Source organism: Pteropus medius, unplaced genomic scaffold (genome assembly GCF_902729225.1).
Source record: "Pteropus medius unplaced genomic scaffold, Ma_sr-lr_union100, whole genome shotgun sequence".
NCBI lineage: Eukaryota > Metazoa > Chordata > Mammalia > Chiroptera > Pteropodidae > Pteropus > Pteropus medius.
Genome location: NW_024355008.1, coordinates 7,973,658 through 7,993,818, shown reverse-complemented (window position 1 = coordinate 7,993,818; position 20,161 = coordinate 7,973,658). Strand labels below are relative to the sequence as shown.

At 32.8% G+C, this 20,161-nt stretch overlaps 1 protein-coding gene and 1 pseudogene across 2 annotated transcripts in view; both read left to right on the top strand.

The window, feature by feature from the left end:
• CIP2A (cellular inhibitor of PP2A) overlaps positions 1-20,161 on the top strand; it is a 35,977-nt gene that overhangs the window by 894 nt on the left and 14,922 nt on the right. For both annotated transcript variants that reach the window (XM_039856910.1, XM_039856911.1), the window contains exons 2-11: positions 3,129-3,276; positions 5,011-5,123; positions 5,987-6,081; positions 6,589-6,685; positions 7,523-7,645; positions 7,799-7,944; positions 9,458-9,533; positions 16,316-16,534; positions 17,610-17,769; positions 19,273-19,414. In XM_039856910.1, the coding sequence (XP_039712844.1) occupies positions 3,129-3,276; positions 5,011-5,123; positions 5,987-6,081; positions 6,589-6,685; positions 7,523-7,645; positions 7,799-7,944; positions 9,458-9,533; positions 16,316-16,534; positions 17,610-17,769; positions 19,273-19,414 (1,319 nt within the window). The remainder of the gene's footprint in view (positions 1-3,128; positions 3,277-5,010; positions 5,124-5,986; positions 6,082-6,588; positions 6,686-7,522; positions 7,646-7,798; positions 7,945-9,457; positions 9,534-16,315; positions 16,535-17,609; positions 17,770-19,272; positions 19,415-20,161) is intronic.
• LOC120598265 (uncharacterized) lies at positions 10,464-10,582 on the top strand (annotated as a pseudogene).

The window sequence follows — 20,161 nt, the reverse complement described above, 5'->3', positions numbered from 1 at the left end:
TTTCAGCGCTAAAATACTGAATTGCTTTCATTTTTTCTATTAATTCCCACTGAGTTGTGTCTATAGTACTTAATTCTGTTTTATAATTTTTTTGTTCTTATTCTGCTGTCATTCGTAATGCATTAAATTCCAACTAATTGACGTCAGCTTAATAAAAAAAATTGATCTCAATCAAAGCTTATTTTGATTTTCTGTCGCAGCTTTATTAACTTAGAATTGAACATAATTTTAAAATACATTCTATTTGTTGTATTAACCCCATGAAAAAGGTTAAATTACCAAATATTAGCAAAATACTACAAAGAGAAGACTATTGCAAATGGTACAGAAACATCAGTTTTTGGTGAAACGAGTACATTAAATGTGTCTTTGTTCTCTCAAACTTCATGCTCTTTCTTATTACTTCAGGTGCCCATCTCCTAAGTGCATTTTCTTTTTCCTCATTACCTCATTACCTCAACAAATTTCTGCAAACTTAATAAAGACAAAAATGTTAGCTGTTAAATGCTAATGCTTTGCTTCTCAGTTAGGTTAGAATAGTATGCTAATGGATCCACAAGCCACAGAATAAGCAGTGCTCTCGGTTTTATTTAGGATGGAGTTTAGTATTTCAAATATTAATTTGAAACATTATCTCTCTTTGAGAAAAAACAGGTATGTTGTAAATATGAGCGCCAAGTTATCTTGAATTGAAGACTTCAAAGAAATTTGAGCCTTACAGACTGACCACTTGATACTGTGTTCCAAACTTTAAAGGTGTTTACTGAAAAATCTGTTTAGAGAGATAACATAGATACAGTGCAAAACGTGCTTTAATCTTAAGAGGTTGGTAGGTTTTTTTAACATGTGTACACTCAAACAGCTACCACCTATATCATAATATAGAACTTCAGTAGCCTATAAGTTTTTTCAATTGCCCTTTCTCATAAAGTTCAGATAAGTGGACTTATATAATACGTACTTTTGTATGTCTTCTTTCATTCAGTATAACCTGAAATTCATTCATATTGTGTATGTGCCAGTACTTAATTCTTTTTTATCATTGTGTAGAACTCCATTGTATAAACACATCACAATTTATATATATTCTCTTGATGGGCATTTGGGTTGTTTCTAGTTATGAGTAGAATTTGAATATGTTATAAATATTTTTAACTTTTGTTATGGATTTATGTACTCATTTCTCTTATATGCCTAGGGGCGGAATTATGGGTCTTACAGTTTATGTTCAGTTTTAGTTGAAACTGCCAAGCAATTTTTCACAAGTTACATCATTTTACCAGCAATATATGAAATTTGCTCTCATTTATCACCACCAATCCTTGGCGTTTTCAGATTTTAAATTTTAATTATTTTGGTAGTGACATTAATAATGAATATATTTGGACAAACCTTTAAGAGCAACATCTGAGAATACAAAGAGAGATGGTTATCTTGTGAAAGATTATTCATTCTGCTATTGTGCTGCACTTCTACTGCTATATTTTTTAATAGTCTCATGCAGAAGCTTTGAATTGTTTTATTATTGACAGCTGATCTGGTCTCAAAGTTGATTTTTTTTTTTATAGCACAAATCTTATATAATGATTATGAGCATGGATTCAGGAACAGTGAATTTCAATTATGTAATATCTTAGTGTGTGCCTCAGTGTACTCATCTGCAATATAGTTAGCACCTACCTTGCAGGATATTATGAAGGTGAAAAGAATTAACATAACATAATGTACTTAGAATAATGCCTAGGCCAGAATAAATGCTAATATTAGTTATTACTAAAATAAATTCTATTTGCATAAAACATTCAATGTGTATGAGTAAAGAAAAAATTTGTAAAGCAATTTTTAAATTTTACCTGTAATAAATAGTTATTACATGTTAGAGTACTTACGTTATTGAAATACAGGTCCAGTTCCAAGGCAAATGATTTAAAGCAGAAAATGTCTTCATCTTCCAGAATCCTAGTTTTATAAATAGGCAAAAGCACAATATTCAGAAGGTTCCTTACCACAAAATAATTACTATCAGTATCTAATTTCACCTTTGTACCTATCTTTCAGTGTTATAGACTTTTCCTTCAATGTTAAAACACATAATCCTTGGGAAAAGATATTCTGAAGCTCTCTTATCAGCAAAGCTTTAGAAAAACTGACATGTAGGTAAGGGAATAAAAAAGGAATACTGAAAGGAAAGTTTAGAGGGATGCTAAAACAGCCTACTTAGAGTTAACCTTCTAAAAATAAAATGTTTTGAACATTTAATTCTAAAGTAACTAATTGTTTTCCATTTGCATAGAAAAGATATGCTTAATAATGAATAACATTCAAAAAGCATTTTGAAAATACATAGCTGTTTGACAACTGTTTTGGGCCTTCAATTCCAGCTTTACCTTTTTGAGGGGGAAGGGAGAGGATAATTTATAGGATTATAAGAGAGGAGTAAAACGTGGAATAACCAAAAATAAAATTTGTCTATGCTTGACCTGGCCACTTAAAAAAATTTTTTTTTTAACTTCCTTTTTTGTAATCTCTAACTTCTGGGCTCAGCTACTGTTTGGGGGAGGGAGCAGGAGTAATCACATACTTAATCACATAGCTATTAAGCCTTTAGATTTAGCTACTTTTCACCTTCCATTGCCTCTCTCAAAGTAGGTGGAATGAATGTACTGGAATTCTTTTATTCAATAAATATATTGGTAATAGAGTATTGATTTGTAATCTGTGTTTTCATGGAATGTTCAGTATAGTAGAGAGGATAAATATTGCTAGGTTGTCAAAAATTTACCAGTTTGTAAAATAAAAGTATAATGCATTATAGGATAGTGTAATGCACTATAGTATAATGCACTATAGGATAGTGTAATAGGCAAACCTAGTTGGGAAGCCTAGTTGGTAGAAGAGGATTAGAGAAAGCTTTCTGGAGGAAACAAATTAAAACTGAGACCTGAATGATTACATTAGCTAGTAAGAAAAGGGATAGGTAATCTTGAGACAGAGGGAACAGCATGTATAAATTTTCTAAGTTGAGAAAGAGCTGCAGTGACACTTCGGAAGAACTGAGTTTATTCGAAATTGAAAAGGAATGAAAACTGCCAATTTTTAACTAACACATCTTAATTACTATTTTGTAGGTGATTTCTGGACAGAAGCTCACACGATTATTTACATCAAATCAGATATTACCAAGTGAATGCTTGAGTTGCCTTGTCGAGCTACTTGAAGACCCAAATATAAGCGCGCCACTGATCTTAAGTATTATAAGTTTGTTATCTCAACTAGGTAATGTATTTCAGTTTCTCTTTTTCATTTTTTAGAAAATGTATGAATTTAATATTTTTAAAGGGCAGGTTTAGGTATAGAATTTTTTGGAGAATGATTCACATTCAGAAGATTTCTTCATTGCAGGAACTTTCAAAATTATTTTTCTTTGTGGATCTCTTGAAAAGAGGATCTTGTATGCATCCTTTCTTAAGATTATTGGAACAAAGAATCAGAAGCATATACAAACTTAAGTGGTCTACAGATAAGAATGCATGCACTTTGGGAAATGCTGACCTGCTTTTGAATTTTAAAAAAGAGTACATGCACATAATGCCAGTATTAAATACATCACTCAAAAGTTATAGCTAGTGATCAAAAAAATCATCCTTTTTTGATAGGCTATGCTGAACTGAGCTAAGGGTAAAAATGCAGATGTTGCTTTTTCTATTTTTTACGACCTTATCTTTAGTTTTTAAATTTTCATCATTAATTACTTTTTTTCTTGATCTGTGTTTGTGGGTGGAGGGGAGATATTTGTGTGATTATAAAATTAGTATGTGTATATTCACAAAAACCTATGATCCAGAAAGATTTATAGCAGCATGTCCAGTAGAACTTTCTTGATGGTGAAAATGTTCCATAGCAGTAGCTACTAGCCACATAGGGCTATTGAGCATTTGAAGTGTGAGCAGTACACTGAGAAGCTGAATCTTTAATTAATCTAAATTTATATAGCCACCTGTTGCTTAGTGGATACCAAGTTAGACAGTGTAGATATAGAGAGTAAAAATCAGTCTTATCACCACCAACCTTCATCATTTCCACTTCTGGGGATAATATTGGGGATATATCTTAATGGTTTGATACGTGTCTTTCCAGGTCTTTTTCTATGCTGTAACAAATAATTTTAGATCAAATAAATTAACAAATAATTTTGGTTATTTTAAACAAAAATGGTGTTGCAGAGTACCACTTTTCTCACTTGATATATCTTAGATATCTTTCCAGGTTGATGTCGTTTTAATAGCTGCCTGATACCACATAGTAGAGTACTATAATTTATTCAGCAACTCTACTGTGGTGGGTACTTGTGTATGTTTCTTTTTTTTTTTTTTTAATTTTTGCTATTAGAATCAATAGTGCAATGAGCATTATTATGTATTTCTGTTCAAATAATAGTGTATTTCTGTCAAATAATTTCGAGTAGAATTTTCAGGTCATTGTTCAATTTGATAGTCATTACGTTACAAATTGCTTTCCGAAAAGGCTGTGCTAATTCTAACATCCACCAACTGTATTTATGAAAATGACAGTCATTTTCAACATTTAAATATATTAGAAAATTTGTAAGCGATGGTCTTTATATTTGATTTTAAAATTTTTGCTTACTTTTTAGTTAATAGATTTCACTTTTAGATTACAGAAAAATTGAAATAAGCTTTTAACAGCAAAATTTCTACACATAAAAAAAGCAAGTTTTTCCTTCAGATTAATCCACACAGAGAAATCATTTGTTTATTGGCAAAAAAAAAAGGAAAAACTCACACTCCCTTCTCTTTTTAGCTCATACAATTTCTTTGATTAAACTTCTGAATTGGAAGTTATTTGTAAATAAAATAGTCATATCATATTTTGATATTGTTATATAATAGCAAATTTAATATGGAAATAAATTTAAAATCATTCATCTTTTATCTTTGAAGACCATATGTAAAAATGATATATTTTGTGCCATTTTATTTTAATATACAGCTGTAGACAATGAAACCAGAGACTGTCTTCAGAATACATATAACCTGAATAATGTGCTGGCAGGAGTGGTTTGTCGGAGCAGCACTTGCCACAGTGATTCAGTGTTTTTGCAGGTATAGACACCCATGCAGTACTTTTCACTTAAAACTTGTTCTTCTTTCCTTATTTTCAGGTCAAAATGTATAGTATCTATTATAAACTGTTTACTTACAATGTACATATTTGGCATAATACTGCATGATTAGGTACAGTTCTTGCCGTTAATAAATTTAAGAACTGGTTGATTATCCGTGTCCTATTGTTTAAAAGTTTCTAGAGAAGGGAAGTTTCTCCAAATTTAGAACTTGTACTGAAGAAAAACAAATCTACATTGTAACTGCTTTGACAAACTTATAAAACACAGATGTCAGCATTTTGAGATTTAAGTTTTCATATTAAAATTGTAATTTGAGTTGGCATCTAGTCTCAATCTGTTGAAGAAACATTCTTCCAAAATTTCAGCTATAGATTTGGTCTTATTTAGCATAGACTCAAAGCTCTTATACCCATAATATTTTATTGAACCTAAAATGTAATCGTAAGAAAGAAAAGCATCACCAGTTAAACTGACATGCAATTTTAAAGGTGATAAAATGTGAAAAAAATATATATCTTACAATTGATGGAATATATATATGTTTCAACCTGCATATAAGTTTAAGATGGTTAGGTGAATGAAGTTGATGACAAGATGCTCTGTTTGAGATAGAATGTATAGGGACATGTAAATCAGGAGATGAACCCCAAGGTTCTTAGTAGTCTCATTACTTTGTGTTTAAAAAAAAAGAGAGAACCATTTTAAGAAATGGAAATGTTCTTGCTCTCAACCATGCTTCTTAAAATGGTGACATGCTCAGAACATTCACAGGAGTTCATTTTTGTGAGCACGCAATATGTTTTTATGTGTTTATATTCATTACTATTTTCTTATTCCCAGTGCATTCAACTTCTGCAGAGGTTAACATATAACGTCAAAATTTTTCACTCTGGTGCCAATATAGATGAATTAATTACATTCCTGATAGACCATATGTGAGTATGCAACCAAACATGTAACCAAATAATCTAATGGTTTATTTTTAAACTAAAATTATGTGATAGTTCAATTTTCCTTATTTTTTTTCCCAACTTTTTAAAGTAAGACGGATTCTTGTTTACTCTGATGATTTTTAAGGATTAAATGGTGTGAAGCAGCTTTAATTTTCATAGCAAAAATTTATGAAATGTTTTTACTTGAAGAGAAAAACTAATTGAAACTGAAAGTTATATTTTTAATCTTTGCTATGAAAATATACTGATAAGAATAGCATATGGTCACTTTGAAAATTATTTTCGTAGTTCAATGCTGTAATTGAATAGGATCACTTAGTTTCAAAACATGAAATACGTGGGCCATACTATTCAAAGCTTGCTGTCTTCATATGTTAACTAGATTTTTCTTTTTCATGCAAAAAGGAATTTAAATGTGTAAATTTCTATATAATCTCAGTAATTTAGAATGAGCTTAATGTTTTGTTTTGTTTATTTTTCTTAAAACAGTCAGTCTTCTGAAGATGAGTTAACAATGCCTTGTCTAGGATTATTGGCAAATTTTTGTCGACACAATCTTTCTGTTCAAACATACATAAAGACTTTGGTAAGAAGTTCGTAAAATATTTCTTGCTTTGTGGTGGATTCTATGCTTAAAGAAAAATTTATCCATCTTTTTCTTTTAAAAAATTATAACAAGAATTCGTCCAGCTGGCCTATAAAAGTTAACAAAGAATCAGATCAACATATAAATAATTTGAAGTATTCCAGCTAAGACAATAAGTTAAGGGTTAGTACAAATGTTGAATACTAAAAGGTTTTCTTTTCCATAGCATCCCATTTTTTGTATTGGATAATATTATTTTGTGGTGATAGAAGAGAGAAACATCATTGCCAATCCCGTTTACCTCAGTCTTGTATTTCCACAAAATCAATGGCAACTCTACTGGAAATATCCAGTAGATATCACAATTACCAGTACTTGTGATAAGTGAAGGCACACTAATGAAGTTAACTGACCCACCATCAGAAATATATTAAATCAAGAAAGTTTATTGATTCTTTAAGGTAACTTTGTAAACAGTCCCCATACTGAGCAGTATTCAGTATTATCTGTTTAATTTTAAATTAAACAGTACCTCATTTGTTCATGTGCTGGATTTTTCTGACCTGGTCTTGCTTTGGAAATGGAGGTTATTTTGAGCCATAGAAGTGTTTGAGAAAGGTAAACATTCGCTTATAATCCTGTATCTAAACGCTGCTCTTCACTGAGATTGTACCTATCTGTGCTACTACTATAAGCAGTATATCAGAGTACCATTTTACTTCTTGAAGTTGATAATGATATTTAATAAAAGTTTACCTACTCTGTGCAAGATATACTTTCTGAACCAAAAAATAAAACTTATAATTTTTATTCTAATTTATTTTTTTTCTTTCTCAGAATAATGTGAAATCTTTTTATCGAACTCTTATAAGCTTCTTGGCCCATAGTAGTTTAACTGTGGTTGTATTTGCACTTTCAATATTATCCAGTTTGACATTAAATGAAGAGGTTGGAGAAAAGGTAAATATGATTTTTTGTTATTATTTATGAAGATAATTCTGAAATTTATGTTCTCTGAAACTTTAAAAGTCATTGAGGCTTTTTGTTAAGTTTTAGGATGGTGTCAACTTAAATTTTTTTTTGTATAATATATGTTCCCTAATTTTTTTAAAGCTGTTCCATGCTCGAAACATTCATCAGACTTTTCAACTAATATTTAATATTCTCATAAATGGTGATGGCACACTAACCAGAAAGTATTCAGTTGATCTCTTCATGGATCTCCTCAAGATTCCTAAAATTGCTGATTATCTTACCAGGTATGGCTTTCTTTGAAAAATTTTAAGATTTTTTTTTTTTTAAATCTAGATGTGTTTGTGATAAATAAAACTGCCTTTTTTAGATTTAGTAAACCTGAATTCTACTAATTCACAGTAGGCTAAATCAGAATATTTTGATGTGCTTTATTCCCATTCTTTTTGCTTTCCCGGCCTGAAATATAAAAGTATAGCAAGGGTATGTGTGTATTTTTTAGTCTTTGTCTTGAATGAGTGAGTCATCTTTCTTTCACATCTTCTACAGTGGCTCTTTCAGATATTTACTACTTTCCAATTAGAAGACTACTTTATCTTTTTTTCAAAGGAAAAAAAAAAAACAAAACAGAATCCCATTTAATTGGAGTTCCCTCAAATCTGCGCTCCTTAACAGTTACCTGGGTTTATATCAATTCTTAATTAGTGTCCTCCTATTTCTCTCATAAACATCCCATTATTATGTGTGTTGTCTCATTCTATCCTATCACCTTCAACAGTTTCCCCTCTTTCTCTAGTGCCTACCATTCGAGTGTCTCTCTTTACCTTATACATGTGCTCAACTTTCAACTTTTCTTCAACCATATGTCCCTTTTAAAATCTGCCATCTTCCATTACATTTAAAGTGAATATCCAAATTCTCTGTGTAGCCCTCCAAAGTGCGGTCCCTGGCAACCTCTCAGCCTTATTTCTTCACATTTTCTTTCCTATGTATTTCGTATAATCATTTCAGACACTAAATAGAACCACCAGCTTGCTAGAAATGCCCTTTCATGTATCTATGTGCTATGTCCTCTGAATTGCTTTCTCTGGAAGGTTGGAATACTCTTTCCCCTTTATATGCCTGACTCCTGTTTATTCTTTAAGACTCAAGTCTAGGAAGCCACACTGATCAGGCCTGTCCCACCAAGTCCGGGGTTGATATCCATTCTATTTCATAGTATTCTATACATTTCTTCATTATAGCGTTATATGTTACATTATGTTATTATTTTCTGTCTTTCTGCCTCCATCTGTAGACTGTGAGTTCTCTGACAGGGCACTATTCTCCCAAATCCAGGATGCACCAATCACATAGAATATAATGTGAGTGGTACCTCTAGTACCTTTTAAAGTACCTGCTCCTTACCTCTGTATTTGCAGAGCCTAATTTAATGGCTGGCAATTGTAGATGCTTTATTAATAAGTAGCTGGCTAATTAGAATATTCATCTTCTTTGAATTTTTACAACCTCTAAAAAAAGCCTAAAGGTACAGAAAGTTTCAAAGATTTATTTAGTGCCACATAAGTTACTGTTTTTTGCTGTTTAGTAGATGACAGAGGCAGTTTATTGTATATCATAGTGGTAGAATATGTTTTAAGTTTAAGTATAAACTTTATAAAGACTGTCCTATATTAGAAGCTCAAAATAAATAAATGAAAGAAAATACACTTACATTTTGTATTAATTTTATACATAAATCTTTTTCAGTGTTTCAGTTTCCTGATTGTCATTTGATGTATATTTTTATTTCAAACCTAGGTATGAGCACTTTTCTTCATGTCTTAATCAAGTATTAAGTCTTCTTAATGGAAAGGATCCTGATTCTTCTTCAAAGGTATATAAAACATGACTTTTTGTTTTGAAATTTTGAAAACTATAATGTGAACAAAATTCTAAGTGCACAGTTTTATAAATTTTTAAAAACCGAACACAGCCATATAACCAGTGTCTAGATCAGGAAACAGAAAATTGCCAGGACTCTAGAACTGTTCCAGAATCTTTATATACTTGTACAGTCGTTTTGGAAAACTGTATACCATATGACAATGATTTCACTCCTACCTACATAGCAAAGAGAGAGATGTTTATAAGCTTACCAAAAAATATGTAGAAAATGTTAAATAAATGAAATTAAAAAAATAATATTATTTACTGATTTTTAAAAATGTCAAATGCTTAGGGGATAAATCCAACAAAACATGCACAAGGTATCCACTCTAAAATTACAAAACGTCTAGAGAAATAAAAGACCTAAATAAATACAGACATACCAAGTTCGTAGAGTACAAGAGTTTACAATGTTTGGTCAATCAAAATCACAGCAAATTTTAGTAGTTTTTATTTTTGTATTTATTTTGTTTTAGTGTGGAAGTTGTGAAGCTGATTATAAAATCATATGGTTTTGCAAAGTTCAAAAATAGCCATGGCTGTTGTGAAAAAAATGAACAAAGTTGGAGGACTTATAATATACCAGATATCGAGACAATATAAAACTGTGTTAATTCATACAGTGCAGTATTGTCATAAGGATAGATAGTCCCATGGAACAGAGTACAGTCTGAAACCAAACCCATAGTTTATAGTCATCTGATAACAGTGCAGTCTTTAAAGTGGGATCATTTTAATAAATGACACTGGGTCGATTGAATTTCCACATGAAAAGAAACAATTTTGACCATACCTCACACCAAATGTGGAAGTCAGTTCCAGAAAGATGGTAGGTCTAAATGAGAAAGATAAACTGAATTTTTAAAATAAATATGTAGTCTACGGCCATGCTACCCTGAACAAGCCCAATCCTGTCTGATCTCGGAAGCTAAGCAGGGTCGGGCCTGGTTAGTACATGGATGGGAGACCAACTAGGAAGACCAGGTACTGCAGGCGTAAAAAAATTAAAAAAAAAAAATAAGGGATCGTAAACTGACAAGGTCTTTGCAATCTATGAGGTCAACCAAGAGATGCCTCGCCTAAAAAAAATGATAATAATAAAAATAAAATAAAAAATATGTAGCAGAATATCTACAACCCTGGAATAGACAAAGATTTTCTTTCATTTTATTTAATAATAATTTTTTATCTTTCAATTATAATTGGCATACAATACTATATTAGTTTCAAGTATACAACATAGTGACTAGGCATCTATATAACTCACAAAGTGATCACCTCAATAAATCTAGTGCCTTTCTGATACTATATATAGTTATTATATTATTGGTTATATTCCTTATGCTATACTTTCTGTCTCCATGACTGTCTTGTAGCTACAAATTTGTATTTCTTAATCCCTTCTCCATTTTTCACCGACCCCCCACCCAACCCTCCTGCCACCTGGTAATCCTCAAAATGTTCTCTGTACCTATGAGTTTGTTTGTTTTTTTGTTCATTTATTTTGTTCTTTAGATTCCTCACACATGTGCAATCATGGCATTTGTCTTCCTCTGTCTGACTTACTCCACTCAGCACACTAACCTCTAGGTCCATTATGAAATATCTTTTTCCATTCCATTACATTTAGTCTGTGTATGTCTTTTAATCTGAAGTGAGTCTTTTGTACACAACATATTTAAGAGTCTTGTTTTTTTTTTTCCATTCAGCCACTCTATCTTTTGATTGGAGCATTTAATTCTTTTTCATTTGAATTACTCCTTGATAGATATGTAGTTATTGCCATTCTTTATTTAGACTTTTAATACATATTTTTTTCTTCTTAAAGAAGTCCCTCTGACATTTCCTATAATACTGGCTTAGTGATGATGGACTCCTTTAGCTTTTTCTTGTATGGGAAGCTCTTTATCTGTCCTTCAATTCTAAATGATAATTTTGCTGAATAATATCATCTTGGTTGTAGGTCCCGGGTTTTCATCACTTTGAACATTTTGTGCCAAGCCCTTCTGGCCTGTAGTTTCTGTTGAGAAATCTTCTGACAGTTTTATGGCCACTTCTTTGTGTGCAACTAATTGCTTTTCTCACCACTTTTAATATTCTCTCTTTTTAATTTAACCTTTGGCATTTTAATGTGATGTATCTTGGTGTGAGCCTCTTTGGATTCATCTTGTTTGGGACTCTGAACTTCCTGGGATTGTATGTCTATTTCCTTCACCAGGTTAGGGAAGTTTTCCATCATTATTTCTTCAAATAGGTTTTCAAATCCTTGCTCTCTCTCTTCTACCCCTATGATGTGAATGTTGTTATGCTTGACATCCCAGAGGTTTCTTAAACCACCTTCTTTTTTTTTATTTTTTCTTGTTGCTGTTCTGATTGGGTGTCCTCTGCTACCCCATCCTCTATGTCACTGATTCGATCCTCCATTTCATCCACTCTTTTGATTCCCTCTAATGTACTCTTCATCTCAGATGTTGTATTCTTCTTTTCTGACTGGCTCCCTATTATGTTTTCCATCTCCATTTTTATATTTTCTATCTCTTTGTTAAAGTTCACTAAGTTCATCTTACTCTTCTCATAAGTTCCTTCAGCATCCTTATAATTACTGTTTTGAATTCTGCATCTGGTATATTGTTTGTCATTCTGGTGACTTCTTTGTCTAGAGCTTTGTTCCGTTCTTTCAAGTGGGACATGCTTCTTTGTCTTCCATTTAGGCTGCCTCTCTGTGTCTATTTCTATGTATTAAGTAGGGCTCCTAAGTCTCCTGGTCTCAGTAGAGTGGCTTTATGTAGTAGATGTGCTGCGGGGCCCTGTAGCACAGACCTGGGAGGGGTCCAGCTGCAGGCCAAGTTCAGTGGCAGCTTGTGCACCTCGGACCACCTGGTAAGAGTCACCAAGCAATCCACATATGACTGCCACCCATGCTGGGCTTATAGGTGCCTCGAGGGGCCAAGTCAGAAACAGAGACCAGCTGCCCCTGATATGGGGCTTGGAGCTGCTCAGCAAGAAATCCAGGGCATGCCAAGGCCAGATGCTGCTTTTTTAGGTTTTGTGAGCCTTTGACAGATTTTGTGAAAGTTCCCAGCAGGAGCCAAGACAGCCTGTTTGTATGGAATAAATCATTGGAAGCGGCTTGAGTGGACCCACAAGTTGGGAGAGGCAGAGTCTCAGGGAATACCCCCAGGCGGAGCGACCTGTGTTATCCAGATTTGATGGCACCTGCATCTGCAGGCCTATGGGGGAGGGCTCAACAAAGGAACAGTGGCTTTTGCCTGCACCTTTGTCAAGGAGCAAGCCACCCCTCCAGCCCTTGCCCTGAAGCCCGACAGCTCAGTGCCTCCCCTATGTCCCTGGCATGCTTCGAGCAGCCACCCCAGCACTGGAGCTTAGAGCAAGGGAGTCATTCAGTAAGACCGGGCATGGGCCCTTTAAAAAGAAGGTCTCCACTTCCCACAGCCTTCCATCTCACTCAGCTGCAGCCTCCCCTGGTTTTCACAAACAGGCTGTGGGGACTTCTCTTCCCAGCACTGGAACCTTATGCTGGGGAGCCCAGTGTGAGGACAGGATGCCTTGCTCCTCAGGTAGAGGAGATGGCTCTGCAGCCATGATAGCCCTCCCGATTCTCAATGACCATATGCAGTTGTGAGACCAGGCCGTTTCGTGTTTCTGCCCCTCCTACCGTTTTGAGGTGACCTGTTATTTGAGGAGACCTATTTGTAGAGCTTCTGTTCAGTCAGAACTATGGCAACTCCATGTACTGATTGCTCTGTAGTTTTGTTAAAATTTTTATTGTGGTCGCTAGAAGAGGCGTGCGCAGCCTTTACCTTCCATGCCATCTTGAATCCTCTCTGAAGGCCTAGACAAAGATTTTCTTAAACAGGAAGCAAAAGCACCATCTATATAAGAAAAATGTTGATAAGTAGGACTACATTAAAATTAAGAGCTTCTGTTCATGAAAAGACCACCAATAAGACAGTGAAAAGGCAACTCAGAGTGGGAAAGTTATTTATAATAACATATATCCAACAAAGGACTGTTATCTAAAATATTTTATTTAAAAACCTTGTATAGATAAGTCAGAAAAAAACTGAACTCAATAGCTAACCTAAACAAAGAAGGTGTGAATTGGTCAATAAATATGAAATGGTTGCTCACTTTATCACTATTGAGGGAAATCCATATTTAAATAGTAATGCAATACCAGTATATACCCACCAGATGTTTAAAATTAAAAATGGGAATAATATTAAACATAGATGAGAGTGTAAAAAATTTATAAATGTCCCACTACACATAGGCTAAAAAATGGGTACAACTACTTATGAAAACTGATGCTATCTAGTAATATTGAACACTGCAGAAACCAGGACCCAACAATTCTACTCTTAAGTATTTACCCCAGAGAATTGAAAACATGTATTCACCAGAAGACATATGCAGAACATAGCAGTACTGCTCCTAATAGCCAAGTATTAGAAACAACCCAAATGCCATCAACAGTGGAATGGACAAATAAACTGGTATATTTATATGTCGGAATATAATCAAGCACCACTTAACAATGGGGATATATCCTGAGAAATGCATCATTGTATGAATATTATAAGTATACTTACACAAACCTGGATAGTATTGCCTAAACACCTAGGCTATATGTTATAGCCTGTTGCTCTGTAGGCTACAAACCTGTACAACATGTTGCTGTACTGAATACTATAGGTAGTTGAATACAGTGGTGTGTATGCATCTAAAAATAGAAAATATACAGTAAAAGTACAGTATAAAAGACAAAAAATGATATAGCTGAATAGGGCACTTACCATGAAAAGAGTTTGCAGGACTGAAAATTGCTCTGGGTGAGTCATTGAGTGCTGAGTAAATGTGAAGGCCTGGGACATTACTGTAGACTTTATAAACCTTGTACACTTAGGCTACACTAAGTTTATAAAACAACATGAGATTAAATCAAGCACAAGAGAAAATGGTGCACTCAAGATATGCTATAAATGAAATGTATGAGGTTGTTGCTGGTGTAACAGCATACTCTTACAGCAAACTTTATAAATAAAAAGTATACTCTGAATAAAAGTATAATACAGTAAATACATAAAGCATTACCATAGTAGTTTATCATCATTATTAAGTATTACGCACTATACATAATTGTATATGATATACTTTTATACAACTGGCAGCACAGTAGGTTTGTTTACATCAGCATCACCACAGACCACGAGTAATACATTGTGCTCTGATATTAAGATGACACTAAGCAATAGGAATTTTTAAGCTCCATTATAATCTTATGGGACCACCATTGTATGTTCAGTCTGTTATTTGGCACATGACTATGCAGCAGTGAAAATGAGTGGAGTGCAACTGTATGCAATAAGATGGATGAATTTCACAAATACAATGCTAAGAGAAAGAAGCCAGACATAAGAGTATACGCTGTAAGATTCTATTTACATATAAAGTCCATATGATTGTTCAGTATAAACTAATAAGCTGATTGGAAAATTTATGTGGAAATGCAGAGATCTAAGAATAGCTAAGATAAAATTAATCCTTGGTGTCAGAAATCTGATGTGGAGGAGTGACTGGGGCATTATCTAGGAGGAGAGACAAGTCAGTTCTGGAGTTTTGGTAGAATTCCTTTTCTTGATCTGGTTTCTAGTAACAGGTGTGTTCACTTTGGGAAAACTATCTAGCTTTGCACTAATTGTGTACTTCTCTGTATGTTTTACTTACAGAGTAAATGTACTTGAAAAGTATTTTCTTATATGTTCATAACATATCTCTGGTAAGACAAACAAGAAACTAATAGCACTGCTTGCCCTCAGAGATTATAGCCAGAGGTCAGGCTGGTACCATTGACTTTGGAATCAAGTGAATATATTACCTATTCAAAAATAAATAATATAATTTATATTTAAAAGAAGGTAAATCAAAGATTGTTATTTGTCACATAGTGAATGCTAATGGGCTGAATTCTCTTAAAATCAGATGCTATCAAGTTGATTAAAACACACATCCCAATTATATGTCATTATATACCAAACAGATAAAAGTAGAATGTAAATGAATAGGCAAAGAAATGACAAAAGAAATTGTTCAAATGATATGTTGGTTGTATATGAAATAAGGTAGAATTTAACTTAACAGCTAATAAACAGGCTGATGTGGTATAAGGCCCAATTTATGAAGTAAAGAAGAAATAAGGTAGACTAGGGGAGCTAAAGGGCATAATCCTGACAGTGTGCAAAAACAGTGTGGAAATAGCTGTTCTTAAGGTTGGAACACTTTGGGATGCCCACTTACAAATATTTCCTAAAGTGCGCTTTATAGACATTTTTGAATCTTATGATAGCAAGTGTTAATTACTAATTTTATTTCTTTTTTTTTTCATTTTAAAAACAAAGTATGTTTATGCTTTAAAAATTTTTAAGTACTGTAGAAGGCATATAATGTTAGTTGAAGTTGCCCTTCCTTTGGCTCTCACAGTCCTGTTTATCTGGAGTAACCACTATTAACAAATTTCTTTGAAACGTTCTGAAATATATTCACACATTTTCAAAAATAATCCTGAAAGAAAAATTGGAAACTAGTTTTAACTTTTGTTTTAGAGTATTTTCTTTAAAAATGTATGTCATTTTCATCTTCATCATTTGTTTGCTTTGTGTGTTAAGGTCCAATGAAATTGACATTTAATGAAGACTTTATATTGCACAGGTTTTAGAATTACTTCTTGCCTTCTGTTCAGTGACTCAGCTGCGCCATGTGCTCACTCAGATGATATTTGAACAGATTCCATCTGGCAACACCATTCTGGGAAGCCGTTCTAAATGTTTAGAGCCTACTGTGGCTCTCCTTCGTTGGTCAAGCCAACCTTTGGATGGATCAGAAAACTGTTCTATTTTAGCTTTAGAATTGTTCAAGGAAATATTTGAGGTAATATTTGACAGTTTGACTTCCACTTTTATGATGCTCGATGAACAGTTTGTTTTAAAAAATATTCATAATAAACTTCCTATTGTTCAGACACGTTAGGAAAACTCAATTACTAGACTCCCTACCATTCAGCTACTGAATTTCTTTTTTCTGGCAAAGTCACAAATATTAGTGTTTTCCTTTTTTCGCTAAATAACTTATATATACTCCTTTCAGTGTAATAAGTAAAGGTTTATGATATGTATATTTTGTTGTTGTATGACTATATTTACTAAAGTAGTCATATTCTGTTCCTCTATCTCAGTAGATACTGCCTGCTGCCTTTATTAGCCTGTTGAGTGAATAAATAGAGGAACGTTAGATTCAGTCAGTGAAATGGAGTGGAGCATGCTGGCCACTTCTAGGCACTTAGAATACAGACAAAAATTTTTCCATAGAGGACATTTCATTCTAGTAGATTTAGCATTGTCTACTGTTCTACTTGTTTTTGGTACCCATTCTGCCTACACCAATATCTTCCTAGAATGTTTGTTCTCCTAACTGGATTTTATGTACAAACAAAAATATGTATGAGTAATTAAATATATTTTGTTAAGGATTATGCATGTTATTTTTCCTGTTTTACGTTGGTCTTGACTGTTAAACAGTTTTAGCATTTAAAAGCCCTTTCAGATTCTAGATGGGAATTATTTGTGGCCGTAAAGTATTAAGATTAGTGTCTATTATTTAATTATTGTAATTACATTTAGAAAATTCAGGATATTTGTTTTCAGTACACACTTTTAATTTAGAATAATTTTTAAGTCACAAATATAGTCTATTTTTAAAAGTCTTATTTGCAGTTGATTAACTCAAAACCTTATTCCATTTGAGAAAAAAAAGTCATCATAACCCACAAAACTGGATAAAAGGGTAGATTTTAAATAGGACACACAAGTCAATGAACTATTAAAGTAATTATAAAAGATTTAAATAGACTGTTACAGCTCAGTGATGACTATTTCTGCATTCTGTATTCCATCTTAATTTTTTCTTTGTTTTTTTTTTTAATGATTGGTGATGGTTAATACTCCAGGATGTCATAGATACTGCTAACAGTTCTTCAGCTGACCGTTTTGTGACCCTTCTGCTGCCTGCAGTCCTTGATCAGCTTCAGTTCACAGAGCAAAAGTTAGATGACGCCTTAGTAAGAAAAAAGTGTGAAAGGATGGTCAAGGCTGTTGAAGTTTTGTTAAATATCCTTACTGTTATTAAACATGGAAACTAAATAACTATTACTCTTTTTTTTCTAGCATTATATTTACTACATTTTTGTCTTTATTTGTATCACTTCTCATGCTTCTATCTATTCAGAATTATTGAACTGAAGTTTAAACTATAGAATTAATTCTCAATGAAGAGTTCTCATAAAAGTTATTCAGACTTTTTTCCTTGTTTTTCTGTGAAGAACTTTTAAGCTTTTAAAGAACATTTTCAGAAATGGTTTCAAAACTTGATTTGGATATTTTTATCACAATTTGAGATTAGGCAATATGTTGTAAAGTAACCACCATTACTCTCTTCTAGTGCTAATTGCTAATTTGTGGTGCCATCTTTGGTGGACTGTATCAGAGAATAAAGAAATATTGGTAGAGATGTCATTATTTTAACTCAGTTTTTCAGTTTGTGTTTTAAAAATTAAGACCTCCATAAGTGTTTTAATAAAGATGACTGTACACTTGGTTACTAGAAGGACAAATATTATCAAGACAAATTAATTCATTCCAAAAAAGAAAACCTTGAGTGTAATTAGTGTCACTGCTTACCTTCTATATAATGATTTTCTTAGGTCTTTCCCTGTGTTAGCTTTTTTTTTTAGATGATTCTAAGTTACTTAGAAGTCTAAAACCCAGTTTTTAAATATATCCTTAATGCTTTTTTATCAACAAGGAACAACTATATCTCATCCAGATACCTTACATTTACCTGGTCTAGTTTCTTTGTATCTCGGAGCAACAAGAATTTGCTCTACTTTGTCCTGCCTTAGAGCAAACTCCATATCTGTTTAATTTTCTCTTTAACTGCTGCTGCTTAATTTTTCTTCTCTTTACAGTGGTGACTCTTAACCTTAGTTATGTATTACAATCATCTGGAGAACACTTAAAAATATACTGACACCTAAACTTTACTTCCAGATATTCTAATTATATTAATGTGAAACCCTAGCAGGGAAGAATATTTGTAATTGTTTGTTTTAAATAGCCAGGTAATTCTAACATGCAGCCGACAATGAAAACCATTGTTATAGAGTCACATGCTTACTTTGCTTGACCTTAGAGATATCTATCAGATATCCAGCCCTTCTATCATTGAATGGTACCAAACTTGACTCTTTTTTAAGGATAGATATTCAAAATAACAATATACGAATATGAGAAAATAACTTCCTTTAATTCAACAAATATTTATTGAACCATTGTGATGCCTGCTAACAACAACAACAAAAAAAAGCAGAGAAACAGATTCTCTTTTACCTTTGACTAAGAAACTTTTGGTGTCAGTCACATCTCTTGCCACTTACCAGTCACTTATATGCTCTGAGCTCTAGTTTCCTAATTTGCCATTGAGCTAATGTAACAAAAATTACACTGAATTGAAGTAATACTTTGTATCGAAATATCCTAAATGCTATAAAGTGCTATACAAATCTAGAGTTTTTTTAGAATTTTTTTTTTATTGTGTCCCTTAACAAAACTTACCTCTATGTGGAGATGATACTCTAAAAATGCATGTTGCAAAAATTCTGACTACTATCAAATGTACCACTCTGATAGAACAACAGTTTACATATGGCAAGATTGATCTGGGGTTTGGAACAAAGGTAGCAGATTCTGAATTGTGGTAAGTATATAGAGTTCAACTTGCAAAATGGTAAGCCCAAACTTAATAAAAATCAAAAGATGTAGTGATTCTCATCCCTTTTAGGAGCTCATTCTTATATATATTCAAAGTGTAGCAGAGAATTAAAAACATTTTCATGATGAACTTTTAGTTAATTCATAGATCATGTGTTTCTGAAGATATTAACATCTGCAATTTGCTTTTTGTTTAAATTTGGTTGGTTTTTATTGTGATTGTGTAAGTTTCTTTTATACTTCTGAACTCAGTAATTATTTTTATATTCATTTAATTTAATATTTTTAAGCAAAACATGAGAAAACCAGTAGTTTTTATGACAAGGATTTTGGTCACTACTGAAAGTTTCCTAATAAAGCCAACTCTTCTACCTTAGCATGTCAAGACTTAAGGTTAAAGGTAGATTTTCACTCATAATAATGAGATCATTTTATCCCCTTCTTCCCACATGAAATAAGTCCATCTAACAATTCTTTATGAGTACCTTCTCAATGCTTAACACTGATTTGTTCCAATTTCCATAAATATAATAATTGTCAGTAATTGTACACCTCAGTAACCAGGATTATCTTTGTTTACTTTTTTGTACTCCCTTTTAGGTACATGGCTGAGAACATAGCTTAATATAATTCATTCAGTAAATATTAGGTATTTTTTATTGCTTAAGTTTGCCCTCTCTTGTTGATACTCCAACGAAAAAGATAAGAAATAGGTCATCAAGTCAGTGCTGCT